At 32.3% G+C, this 15371-nt stretch overlaps 1 protein-coding gene across 1 annotated transcript in view; it reads right to left on the bottom strand.

Moving 5' to 3' along the window:
• The window catches only part of LOC106108594 (transducin beta-like protein 2), a 61960-nt gene that overhangs the window by 16145 nt on the left and 30444 nt on the right, over positions 1 to 15371 (bottom strand). The window contains exon 3 of the mRNA XM_013289831.1: positions 8474 to 8697. Coding sequence (XP_013145285.1) covers positions 8474 to 8697 — 224 coding nt within the window. The remainder of the gene's footprint in view (positions 1 to 8473; positions 8698 to 15371) is intronic.

Genomic DNA, 15371 nt, shown 5'->3' with positions numbered 1-15371 from the left:
AATAAAAGCATAATCTTTACACAAATGCTTTAGTTTAACAGTGGGGCTGAAGGAAACAAAAAGGTATATGCAAAGTGTACTATTTATTATCTCCACTAGCTTTCGGCCGCGACTCCGCCCGCATGGATTAAAAAGGAACAAAAGCAAGTAGCCTATGTGTTCTCAGACTGTGCTCTACTACGTCATATTTCATCCACATCCGTTCGACCATTTAGGTAACAAACTCTAACAAACATCTATCCATCCATTTAAACTTTCGCATTTAAAATATTAGTAAGAAGTAAGATGGTTACTTTAACTAATATTACCATGGGCTTACACTAATTTTAACATTAAATTTTATTAGCAATACATATAATGAAAAAAATATATACTAGCATACTGTTATCACCACATGAGTCACATCACTAATACGGAAACACCATTGTATGCGTAAAAGATACCTACACAAAGAAAATATGCATTATTTTACATCATTTGGCACTTCCTCAACATGTGAAACGTCATCAAACGATAAGCGTCACTTATTATTCGAAGAACACCGGATTTCCTTTTCCCATGTTACAAAAATAGATATTTATAAACATTTACTGAAGTCTTCGAGGTTAATACAGTTTTACAGATTAGCTGTCGCCTGCGACTGCATCCGCGCGGAATTTAAATTAACTTAGTAAGTATATCTGTTCTTCCAGACTATTTTCTATATATGTGCTAAATTTAATCAAAATCCGTACAGCAGTTACGGTACAAGCTCTAACAAACATCCATCCAAACCTTCGCATTTATAATGTTAGTAAGAAGTGAGATAAGGTGATTTTTAATAATGATGATTTATACATTTCTTAAAACTTCCTAACGGTCTAATTAACTAGACTATACTACTACTATTAGTAGACAATGCCTAAAATAATTTGGTATTATATTCTAAAAGGTCAAGGCAAAATTAGCATATTACTAAGGGTTCCACGTGAATACTGGTTGAGAAATTCCAGCTACTTATAAAAAGAGTTGGAAGCCGAAGCTTAAGTTACATTGAAACTTTAAATTCCAAAGTCACGTTGCTGCACGTATAAGTTATATAAAGTTCAACCCTTTACTTTCGCAACTTCGGCTAAAACCGCTAGATTACAATTAATCTTTTCCAACTTATTTCCACATAATTATATTTCTACCAGGTTCTCAGAAGTAGACGGTCGACTGACGTTAGTTTACAAATTTTGTTGCAAAGGCTTCCCAGAAATGTTTGTAAAAAACGTTGCTTTTGAGTACGGGAGCACTCAGGCAAGTCCAGCTTTGATATAGAAAATCGTCCGTGCAACAGATGGTCATCCTGTTGCAACCTAAGAATCGGTTTACACTATAGAAAAAGTTGTATAAAAAAAATTACTGTCAAATAACAACAGTCGAAAGAGAAAGAAATTTTTTTTTATATGAATAGTAGATTTTTGTTAATCTACAAATCTAATAACGTTAATCTACAATCCTTTAACTGTTCCAACTAAGTTCTTGGCTTATGCTAAGATATGGATCACGACATGGTCGAATGGTGGGATTCGAACTCACGACCTCAAGATCGGTAGTCCGTACCCCAAACCATTAATCTATTGACGCTTAAATTGTTTTAATACATAGACTTCGTTAGTAAAATTTCACTTATAGCCTTATTGCAAGTTCCTGCTCTATAATTAATTAAGTCAAAAATAACTAGCATGTAATCTTGTTAAGAGACCAATTAATTCTCAGGTTCAACGCCTTTGATCGAAAAAGGTTCTTTGATCTCATTGAATGATGCAAAAAATTTATACTGACTGTAAAATCAACGCTAATAGCCTGATACTTTTGTTCAGAGCAATAAAAGCAGATATCAATTATCGTTATTTACAAAGGATTAGTTGCACGCCAATAACAGACGCTGATTTCGGAATCACAAAGATTAGTATAAATAAAGGGATTTTGTTTTTATCTTGAGATCAACAAAAAGGTAGAGCATTTAAAATTAGTGTTCCCAGAATACTGAACAATGTGAACGATCTAACAATGAGCCAGGCATTTTGATGCCCTGGGTTGTATTTTAGAGACTGTTTTAATACTACTCACAAATAGGAATAAAAGGCAATACATAATACAACAAACCCTTTTCCTTTCCACCCTTTTCTTAAGAGGAAAGGGTGGGAAGGAAAAGTGGATTCGACGGCGGAGGAGACGCATAGAAAGGGAAAATATCCTGTTTATGTGCGTCTCCTCTTCCGTCGATTAAGGGCAGGCAACGCATTTTCAATTGCGGATGTCTATGGGCAGTGGTCGTTTCGCCATTATGACGGATTCAGGTGGCCACTTGCTCGTTTGCCACCTTATATTATAAAAACAAAACGAGAATTTTGTAATGCATTCATTTAGGCTAAAGAATCACGTTAGTAATTAAATAAACCGATGCGGCTCTTTTGCAAACACTAAATAAATAAATTTAAGATATGTATAACTCATAAAAACGCATCAAAGTATGAAAATAATAATAGTTATCAAAATGTTAAATACCGTAGTTAAAATTCAAAAGCCTATTGCCGATTATTTACGCATCAATGTAAGACGTGTTGCTGTTACTAAGCAATCGAATCGATAGACTGGTGTCAAATAAAACCTTAAAGACTCAATCAGAATCATTAATTGGTTACAGAGGGAGTCCCTTAGTCGAGACATCTCTTTAAATCTACACTAAGAAAGTCCACAACAATTCTGAGAGCGACAGTAAAAATAAATGATTAACAAGAGCTATGAACACAGATAAACTAAGTGCATATGCACTTCATAGCCTTGTCTCACTGAATTCAGCCAAGAACAATAGTTCAGACGTTCCCACGTCATTATAGTGAACAATTACGTACAAATAACACAAGTAAGGTTACACAGTCATTATTTTTTTACCCGACTCTAAAAATTATTTAGAATGCTCGACGATCTAACGGTCGTCGCTAAACTAAATGTTTACTTTGCCTGTCTATTTTTTCGAATTACTGTGACATTAATTAAGACAGGTAACGGTATACGCTGTCCCTTGTAGCAGATAACCGTGGGTCTCTGCTGCGGAAACACATGTAAATATATTTATTCGTTGTCTTTGTATTTTAGAACAAAACGAGTAGGATAAGAGTATGATTTTTCACAAATGTTTTAGCAGTGAAAACTTGCCATTATTAAAAACTTTAGGTGTGTTAAAATACGTAGAATACACTAAACAAAATAAAATATACCCATTTATAGTGATTCGATTGACGGGAGACATCAAAAGCATATTTTATCATTCACATCTTAACTTCCGGCAAATCTTCCATAACGTATCGTATTCTTTATTCCTATTAATTCAATGACGTATAAAATATTAAAAGATGGAAACATAATATTAAACACAACAACAATTTTCCATTATCGTTGAACAAAATAAAGGAGATATTTGTAAGCAGATAGAAACAAGTTAATTGAAAGAACATTTCCAATAAAGGTTCGATAAACTAACAACCCCTATACAAGGGGCATGTCATTGGCACATTTTTAAGTCCAATGTACGATATACATACATTGAATATCGTCTGGGCATTATCTTGAACTAGCTGTTCCCATGCGGCTTTATCCGCATGAAATTATAAAAACTTTATTTATTTTTTACACTCGTCAAAATCTCAATTGTAAATGTCAAAATTACCATTATCATAATAACCTTGCTTTTTTGGTTTTATGGTTTTTCCCACATGAAGGTTTTCATACAATTTATGTACCCCGTATGTTTCATAGCTTGAAAATATAAAGACTAAAGCGTGACGAAGTGTAGGGCTTATTGTTAAAGAAACATTTATTCAAAAATATGCTGTGATGGCTGACACCCTACGCCACGAAGTACTGTGTGTTTACGCTTTATTATATTAGTATAGATTAATATAATTACCAACGCTGATTCAAATGTTATTTATTAATCCGATTAATAATTTTCGTAGTAATGACCTACGTTTGGACGATAATTTTACGCTATCTATATATTTATTCAATTCAATTTTAATTAACAACTACAATTCTAAACATGTATATTTCAAACATCAGATTTATAATCCTTTTTTTAAGTTTTGTTCAGAATTAAGCAAAATTCGAACTAAGATGTTTTTGGCAAGGAATATTTTTTTCCATTATTGTTCCCTGCTTAAGTTAGAACAAGTGTTTTTTGATATATATAATTAATGTTTTTCTTTTTATTTATATTAACTTAAGGAATTTGAACAAAATTAAATAAACACAAGACATATGAATATATGATTTAAAATATTTTCAATTTAGAATAATTATTGTTTATTATTATTTATTACTGTATGTGATTAAGACTTGTCTTAGAAATGTTTGAGGAAAATTTTATCAAAACGCAAACAATTAATTAAAAATAAATTATGAATTTACAAGAAAAACGAGATAAAAATGTAAACAAACGATTTATAATCCGAAACCTCAACTTGGCCGATAAAACATTTAGTGCAAATTTTATCCATGAAAATGCAAATCCGCAATCAATTGATTAAAATAATTCGAACATCTAAATATGTCATATTGAGTATCGTAAAACCATTATGATGCGATAAACAAGTTTCTTTAACAATCTTTAGAACTAAAACACGGTTAACACATTGTCGTAGAATTATCCTATCGTAAAACATTTATTAAATACTAGATGTTCCCGTGCGGCTTCATCCGCGTGAAATTATAAAAAAATATATATTTCGTTGTTTACATTTGTCAAATCCTCAATTGAACATTTCAAAATTACCTTTAACATAACAACCTTGCTTCCTTATTGTTAGTAGCTTGTAGTTTATTTTCTCTTTCCCACATGAAGGTTTTTTTCCAATTTATTTACTCCCTTAGTTTAATAGCGAGAAAATATATAGAGTAAAGCGTATCGTAAGTGCAGGCCTTTAAATTAAAGAAAGAGTTATTCAAAAACATGCTGTGATTGCTGACATCCTACGCCACGAAGAAGTGTGTGTTTACGCTTTATTATAAACAGTATAGATATAAATGTGTCTTTGTTATCTCAAAGAGCCTAAAAGAGATGTCAATACATTTCTTTAAAAGTGTGTCTACAGTGAAAACCGACAGTAACTAATACACCACGTAGACAAATATAAAAAAGGGGTAGGCATTGCTTATGGTATAAATAAAAATTACAAGTATTATTATGTAATAGAACATTATAAGAAAACAAATACAGTGCCAAGTAATTGAAAGAAATCACAGCTAAAAATAATAGTAAACTACGTGGGTGGTTCTTTGTAAATTTGCGCTTTGTTTTAATTATGTCATTAGCGTAATTAGAAGACTGACATTTTAATTTATTTATAACGATGTTGTCAGAAGCAACTATATAATCTTTAACAAACTAAAAATTAGTAATAGGGGTACAAAAAAAAAAAAATTCCAACTGTGTGTTCCGATTACTAGCGTTTAATCTACAAAAATGTTGATGATCGAAGCCTTTAACTATAAAAAAATATATGTCAAAGTCGGGAAACATACTTTTATTTCAATCTGAAATTGAGCATTAAAATAACAGTATCTTCATATAATCTCTAAAGTACAATAAAATACAACGATCAAATAAACCATAAAATGTATTCATGTAAGACAAGAAATAAACATAATGTATGGTAATGGCGTTTGAAGACAAATTGACAAATATTTATTTCCCTTTTAAATCTCAAGCCATGAGCGAATACTTGATAAATATTTACTTCATGGCCGTCGTATGGTAATTTACATACGTCAGAGAGGAATAGAATATTTGAGACTGGGAAGGGGCCCATACTTTATTTTATAACTAGCTGTTCCCGTGCGATTTCATCAGATAAAAGGATTTAATTGTTAACATATGTCAAATTATTTATTGCAAATGTCAAAATGACATGACATAACAAAACTTGGCAATTTTGCTTCCTTACTGTTGGCAGCAACTTATGGTCTCTTTCCCACGTTAGGGTTTTTATCCAAAACATTTACCCACAAAGTTTCATGGCGTGGAAATGTATAGCCTAAAGCGTGAGTAAGTGTAGAGATTTTTATTAAAAAAAGGATTATTCAAAAATATGTTATAATTGCTGACATCTTAAGCAACAAGAAGTGTGTGTTTACGCTTTATTATAATAGTATAGATAGATTTTGTTAAATCTACATGTATAGTGGGAGTATTCCTATCATTCTGTATTAAAACTTTGGAAATGAAAGCGTTCGTAATGAGTCCAGACTGAATTCATAGAAGTACGAGTTTAAATCACGCCCACCTATTTTCGGTACGTCTAAATTTAATGCGCATTTCACGATATTGCGTAAAAACAGTACCAGCACTATTGTTGTAACCTCAATAACTATAAAATTATTACAAAACCAATTAAAAATCGATTTTAGGCGTCAAAATCATTCGATAGAAATATTTCATAACAAATAACATTTTCATAGAACGATTATGATAGATTTAGCGGCATGAAGTAGCAACTCCAGCATCATCAGCTGTTGTTATACGAATGGTTCTTTATATTTGAAATACGTAGAGATCTCAAGTAAGCTTGTAGTAAGATTTTATACTTAGAACGTTAGAGAATAGTACTTCTTCCCAATTTATCGCCTCTATCTCATATTAGGTAAATAGAAAAAAAAAAACTAAACTTTTTTGAAGAAGATTTAAAACTTAACTGATTCAAAAAATATTTCGTAAAAAGTCCTTCGGATACCTAGTAATTTTATTAAGATAATCTCTTATTTTTTGTATTTACTCACGCGTCGCTAAAGCGGGTTTCTATTTTTGTATAATTGTATGCAAAACTAATTCATGAGAAATGTTATTTTATAGCAAAAACAAAAGTTTCTTGTGAAACGCCAGTAGTTGACTAGCGTGCTTATAACAATTTCGTATAATTGTATGAGGTAACTCTGTGACAAAATCAGATCTATGACACTGCTTCCGCGATTTCCAAATATTGTGGTTTAATACAAACCGCAGGGTTTGTAAAATATTTATCTTAAAGCATAAGAATATTGTTATAACAAAAACGCCATTCGAACAAATTATAGTTTCTGAACAACATTGTCTTTAGCAACAGTGACTTCTAGAAAGTTATTTTTTATCTGTATTGTTTGGGTTATCTTTGAGTGTGTGAAGCATATGAAAATGCGTCATTAAATTAATATAAAAATTGTATAGTTTCGTTTAAATAAAACTAACAAAACAATGAATGCAATTTACATAACGTTTAGGTCATACTTACAATACATTAGCCTACTTTATTGTTTTATTTTATTTATCTCTATACATTAATTCCATATTGAATTTAATCATTATGTCAATACCTATAAACAATTGTTTTAAAAACAAAAGATGCAATAAATATTCGTAATAATAAAATTTAATAAGCAAATAATATAACTGAAAAATCATGTTAGTATATTTTAACATTTATTCCCAGAAAGAAACAATTTCTTATGAAGTACTAATTATGATGGTTAACCTGCTCAATTCCAATATAGAAATTGATAGATAAACCATCAGTACTTATAACAGTAGAAACCTTATCTCTACGATATTCATAGCTATAACCTCATTACTTGCTACTTACTAAATGCTATGCGTTGAAAAATTATGGTCAACTGTCGTATCCAGAACTTGTACTGATTACTGTATTTGTATATACTAAATTTCCACAAGACAGACTTTAAGAAGCTCCAAACCCAGTAGTGGGGTCAACGAGGGATTGAGAAAATTACAGATTTTTACTGTCAGTCAGTCTAGTTGGCCAAATTGAGTAAATCGATACTAAGTGTCTCTTAAACCACTTTAAATACGGCAGCAAGTCTATTAATAAAAAGTTTCTTTATATTAATTCTAATAACCATTCCAGTACTTTCTATCATTACTTACACCAAATGACTATCTACAAAACTGGTTTCTTATCAATTTCTCTTTCCTAAGTTAACCGCAGTAATTGAAACTGAATTATCGGTTAAACATCGAAACATTATTTTTAATATTTTAGATACCAAGAAGTTTTACATATATCATCCAAATTTTAGTTGTGTAATGATAATATGAAAATGCATCGAACATTTTTCGCATTAATATTATTGAAATACATTAAAATACAAGGCGAGGAAGACAGTGTGGCGTGTCGTGGTGTGGCTACTTGTAAAGCAGCTGTGTGCAATGCACGGTGAAACTGAAAGTAAAAGTGTGCCAAGAAAATGCGCTAGCATAACATTAATATATTTTGCAGAACTTTGTCATACTACTTTATAATTATTGCACATATAAAATGAAATGTTATAACATGTAAAGTGTTCCCCATAGTGTAGATTAAATTTGAGAATAGTACACTAAGGGTCTTCCGATCGATCTAAAATAGTCTTCTACTTAACTTATTTTTATTATTGAAAATATGTAGTTTGTAAATACCTTATCAAAGGTTATAACAGGACTAGCTGCTCCAATGGTGCCATCTTTCTTCTTCTCGATCTTGTAGACTATAATAGTGTTCTCCTCAACCGTATGCACGATGAACGCCTTAGAATCCGGGCTCCAAGCCACGCGCGAAGCGTAATCGAATGGAATGTTCACACGCAGTGTCTTGTGCTCCTTCTGGGTCAGATTCCTGATGTCCCATAGAATCACAGAGCCATCTAGTGAAACAAGAGATAATGAGCAATAAATAAGACGAATCTACGTAGACATTTTAGAGTTCAAAAGAAGTGGAGACGTTTGTCCTACAAACGGTCACAAGTACTCAAAAAACATTTTAGTCAGAAGCTGGCGGTTATTACCCATATGAACTTCCATTGATCATACAAACCTTTTAGAATTATTGCAACTATCGGTGAATAACCACAATGCATTTCAAATAAATACATAATTGCTCACCGATGAGCAACTATGTAATATCTTGGTCTTGTTTGAAATATGTAATAAGTTTAATTTAAAAATACACTATGATGTAATTTTAACACCAGTTTCATAATTAAATATGACATTTATGAGTATCCTAATCTCTATACCAGGCGAGAATGTGCAGTGTTCTCACAAACCAAGAGGTTAAGAACATGTAGAAAAATAAGATGATATTGTATTTACCGTAAATAAATATTAAAAAGATAAATCGCCTTGATAAATAACAAAATAATTACTTTCATCTGCAATAGATAGCCGTAATAATAACGAATTACAACACTATCCAGAAAACAGCATCATAGCCTATTGTTTAAATGAAATATTTCAAATTCGTTAAAGAAGCGATTATAATGTATCGAGTTAGTCACAGTTAGCGTTGTTGGTTTAAGTAAAAAAGCCGGGCTTACAATGCGGGAACCGGTAAAAGGTCAACAGACCGTTGATATCGAAACTGAGTCACTGTACCAAGGCCTTCGGATTTCAGCCGGCCACGTAGTGACAACTAACTGCGAGTGGGCGATGAAGCGTATGATCACACTGGAAATCTTATCTCGTTAGCTAAACAAGTTTTTTGTCATTTCGTTGGTGCAACTACTATTACGTGATATGAAAGCGGATTAAAAAGTTGCAATAAATAATGCCAAATCCCAGATTTCATGAAAAAGATTACCATTTAGGATTCAAATTGCTTAATCTGTACCCATTATTAGGCCACGAGCTAATACGCAATCAATCAAGTAGTAAAAAGAGCATGTTTTGTACTCTGAAAGTCACAATTAAGGCAGGTAGATTTTTTTAAATTTCTGCGTATTCTGATACTCTTTTTGTGTCTTCTTTTTATTGAAAATTGTTGTAATATATGTAAATACTTCTGGAGATAATAGTAAACTTATATTGACTTTTATTTTCATGGTGACCAAGATTACAATAATAATACATAAAGTCTGAGACGGAAGACATTACAGAATAGTATAATATGAAATAAAACTATTTTAATAAATAAATATTGCATATATTCTTACATCGTGCTAAAACATTTATCGTAATTAAATAAAATCCATAACTAATTGTTATTAAAATACAATTTCGTGATTCCGGATCGCAGCTTTGAATGGAAAAATCTTTTATGTTGTCATATCAGATCTTATGTTTTCATGATTAGTCCTTGATCTTTGGTTTGCCGTTAATACCATCATGTATAATTCATTTACAGGCAGTTAAAACCTCTCTTCAACCAGCGTAATTATGTTAATTTAATTTACCTCGCTACTTCTCTTCTGTGTACAATTTTCAGTGAGATAACTGCGACTGCACTAGAGAAAGCAAACGTTCAGTCTTTAGACGCATAGTGAAACAAGGGTCTTACATAATATACAACGATTGTATACATGGGATAGGTATTTAAAACGATTAACAGGAAAGGAAACTTGTAGTATATGTGTAAATGTTTTAACAAGCCATAGTAAGAAACAATTAAAGCAAGAATGAAGTGTTTGCATAATCTAATTAATGCACATACGATCTGTTGATGTATATTACCATGTTGATTATACTGTAAGACAGTTATTGTATTATTTACAAGGAAATAGAAAAAAAAAATGAAAACAACTTAATATCTTCCGCTACTGCCATTCTCAAGTGAATAATTTATTTAACTGCGAACCAAAACTTTGTAAACAAACTTTTTTATAACAAAGAGCAGCCTTTTGCAATTTTCTTAGCAAATTAAATTACTTGTATGATAGGATATAAAATGAGAGCATATCTTGGATTCCGTAAAAAAGTTATTTAATTTAATAAGCTAAATTACGTATAGCAAGTTATAACAATAGTATTTATATTTAAATCCGTTTTTATTTCCATATAAACTTAAACTGTTAGAAACCTGTTCCTTAATTGAGTTGCGAAGTAAAAATACTTTTTATAATTTAAACCAATAGCCTTGAGAGTAGCAATTTTTGAATTTATTATTTACATAATTGTACGTAAATCATTAGGTATTAATTTGCAATGAATTCTCGTTCTTATAACTCTTTAAACCTGATATAACTTAAAAAAAATATAGTATAAGGTAACAAAAGTCCAAGAGGCCTCCGTATACGCCAAATCTGACAATATTTCCATTCCATTCATATTTTTGAAAGATTATAATATCTTTTACAACGCCATAGTATTAGTATTTTAATTTATGTAGTGGATCTTGTGGCGAAAAAACCCCCTATTTAGGACGTAACAGGTTATAGATGAGTCATGAATTGCAGACGTCAGACCTGGTTCTACATAATTTATAGGACTTTAGTGATATCTGTTTTCCTTGTTGACTTCCTTAAATCATGGATAAACCAACATACCTAGATAGTGCATTTATTACTTATATTTGGTATGCTAAACATAATTATTTCTATGAAATATCTAGGATCAACGTCTAGTTATTCTGATAGTGTCATCATACACTACCTGAGCGTGGTATTTATTGACATGATAAAAAATTAACCAATTGTGCTCTTACCATTTGAAGCAGTTGTACACACACTGACTTGGTTGAAGCTGTATGTACCTAGGGACTCTAACTGGAATATACAGGAAAATTACCACGACCTCACTGAATGCAGGCGGAAAATAAAGTTAGTGTTTGTGAATTACACTATCCCCGCTCTATCATTTTGGGTGTGGAACGAAGTCGTGTGACAAGGAGAGGCCCTAAACGACAATTTTTAACTACGTCAAAATTCGTATCCAGAACAAGTGTTGTTTGTACTGCATGTACTATATCATTACTACTGCAGGTGCTATATTGACACGCCGAAGAAATATTTGTTTATTAAGTGTTACCTGTACTTGACATTTCCTTATATGTGAATAGCCATATCGAAGACATGATGGCGAGCATTGAAATCTTTAGTTCAACGGCCTGCTCAAGGGAACTAGGAAGTAGGTAACGTAACAGAGGCGCAAAAACTTGAACCTTACAATGGCATTCGTGTTTGTTCATGTACGAATGTTTATATTTATATAGTCATCGTCAGCCGTTTATGAATAATAAACTCAATGATTTTAACGACGAATAAAGACAACTTGTATGTTTGTACCGACTTCAAGGTTCTATGTTTTGTGAGATGACGTCGGACACATGATAACATCTACTACTAATTGAAATGTATACTAATTTTAGTCAAATTACATATAATATTTGGCTAAACTATGCAATCTAATAGCAATTTAACTGATGATTAAAATTATTTACCATATCTACTATACCTAGTGTAGGTTATGGTAGTGATTACTACATTAAATAATTAATAGGAATAAATTTAGATAATAATAACAAACAATAGAAATCTTTTTACGTAATAATCATCATTTGGATGTCGTAATATAGAACTATGGTAATAGTAAAACAATGGACAGCAGAATCTTTCTATATGACCATTATATTTAGATGGTAGACACAATAACAATAATCGTTTATATTAAAAAGGCGATATGTTTAGCTATACAGAAGTGAAAAGGTGATTGTACTTGTGTTATTTATGACAGGTTATTTCGTTATGCTCGGGTTGATTTTAGTTGAATATCAGTCATCAATCTCGGAAGACAGCAAACGAAGAAGTCGTTGAATGTTTTGTAAATACCACTTTCAAACGCCTACATAATTTATTTAATAAAACTTCATCTACAGGAAACTATAGTTAGTTACTATGACAATTGAATATTTCGATCGGAATATATTTGAGACCATCGTAAGTCTGTACCATTTGGAATGCGTACGTATTGGTCTGTAGTGATTGTTGTGGCGCTTGGGCGAACACTATGTCGAAATCTTACAATTGTGAAAGAGGCGGAGGCGTGTTGGACATAAGGTTGACGGCGCCTTGTATTGTTAGAACTAGGAGCGTATGTTTAACAGACACTGTCATGCTAAATTAAGCTAATTTACAATTCTGAATTTGTAGTTGTTCAATAGAATTATTTGGAAGTAAACAGCAGCGAATAGTTGAGATGCTTGAAATACTGTTTCGTGGGAGCCGCATAGTCACAATTCATTCCTTTGGATTAAACATTGATGTGGAAGAATGTTACCAAGAGCAATTAGTAAATGAGAATAATTGTACAACGTATGGTATCGTTTACATATAAATGATTTTAATAAATAAACGATGACAAAATAATGATAAGAAATTTTCGTAGCATTGAATCATCCAGGTCACTTTCCTGTTGAATTCGTTCGCGGTAAGCAAAATGACTTACGTGTTATTCAGACGTTTATTATTCAGAGTGCTCTGATCAGGCGAATGATGACGCGGCGCGGCAGTGGCGCGGCCGTCCTCGCTTCCGAGAAATGCTATTGACTAATATCGATCAATTTTAACGTCACATCTGTGTTTTGTAATCAACGTGATGATACCCCGATACTACAGCAGTGCATGGCCATACCTAAGATATTTCAAAACAACATCGTTTGTTATATAGACATGCTCGGTCTGTGCGTTATTATTGATAATTCTTCGAACAAATTGAAACACGCTACCATATATGCCTGTCATAACAGAGATTAGATAACTCCGGGAAATCTGCGGACTTTCGCAGATACTGTGATATAATGTAATCTATTGAGGAAATAATAAACACATGACGGCCTCAATTATTTACGTGTAATGACCCTATTAGATATTTGAGTACGATACCTTATCTTGAAATATATTTAATGCGTACAATTTAAAATTCTAGCTTTATTTTTGGCAACAAACGTAAACAGAAAACACGAACGACCGGTCGGAAGGGCATTACTCTCTTCTCGGCCGATAACCGACACTTGAAAATGCTATAAATCGCTTGAAAGGTCGTAATAAAGAGCTAACGTCCTTGCGTGTCGTATTCTGTAAACGCCTACAAATCGTAGAATGTCAATAACAAAGATGACAAGGAAACAGAAAATGTAATCCTTGGCAAAGTTTTAAATGCTTCCTATGAAAAAACAAAGTCGTGTATTCGATTTCTCAACTTCATCCAAGGTAGAAGTCATTAAGTTCGCTCATCAAGCCACTAAGCGTTTCGTCATAACTTTACGTAAGACAATTATATAACTGCCTAGTGCAATGTCGATTCCATATATTTTGTCTACAATTTAGCACGAAGCATACGACAACTAACCATTAGCGCGTCTCTAAAATTAAATTATCAATGTTAGATTACCTTTAGTGGAAAATGCATTAATCAATAACATAGGTAAATACGCCTTTGTTGAAAAACATGTCACGAATTTTTATTATTAGTTGCAAAATTTGTTTTTTATTTGATAAAGGAATACTTAACTTGTTTTCCTCCTATTTTATTTATGTTAAAAATTAATAATTTCAAATGTTGTTACTCTTCCATACTAGGTAGATTCTGGCAATACCAATGTAACGTTACCATGATTGTATTTAGAACACAGTAACTCGTTAAGTTCAAGTATTATCAGATACCGTGTATTATTTTTACCATCTTATAGTGTAGAGATAAAATTTTCCTCGTTGTAACTTGACCCAGACATTATGATTCATCGACTTAATAACATATCGTGTTATTTCAACTCGCTGGAATTACCTTGCGTCAGCTTTTTACATATGAACGGTTATCAACAAAACCTTGATTGTCTTTGTAATTTCCACCTACGCGTCCTAATATTTGTAAGTAAAAAACCTGACTCTGAAGTTAAAGATAGTTTCCAGTACATTATATTCAATAATTTTAGCTTAACATTTAAATTCATGTTTTAAAATAAAGAACGATGTGCTCCTTTTTAATATCGACGGTAGATTAGAAACCTCCGACGCTGCTGTCCGCTAGTGGTGAATAACGCGTGTTACGTTATAGAGAAATCTAACTTAGTGAAAGTGTCTCCTTAATAACTTTGCACAGTTAAATATCTATAACACCGATTGCTGCTGCGTCCCAGATGTTGATGTTTTTATTTTAAATGTATGTCAATATTTAGAAATCGATATATAAATAAAAGTGTACTCGTTCGATTGCAACTTGTTACCAAAATACTTACCGCTTTCCTTCTTACTCGTACCTACCATAAAAGTTTGTGATAAATGAAATCAAACAACTTTTAGAAAAAAATATTACGTTTATTGCCATTTTGCAATTCGAAGGCACATACACGAGTACGCGCGCTCCGTCAACGTAACACAAGTCGTATTCACTCGGGATCAATCCACAACAATATTAGCATAGTTCATGTTCATAGTCTATTCTTGAATCACTCGAAACCTAGGCGGAACTAACCAATGGATCATAGGGCTGCAATATTGGCAGCTGGTTCGAGATGCGTGCACGCGAGGCACGCTCCTCATGCACCTTAAGAAGCACCAGGTCCATAGCGGCGCGCGCGTCTTCCAGCGGTGAGTGGCCGGCGCTGCCC

The sequence above is a fragment of the Papilio polytes genome, unplaced genomic scaffold, assembly GCF_000836215.1.
Source record: "Papilio polytes unplaced genomic scaffold, Ppol_1.0 DF821511.1, whole genome shotgun sequence".
In the NCBI taxonomy this organism is placed as follows: Eukaryota; Metazoa; Arthropoda; class Insecta; order Lepidoptera; family Papilionidae; genus Papilio; species Papilio polytes.
This window is presented reverse-complemented; position numbering and strand designations above follow the sequence as displayed.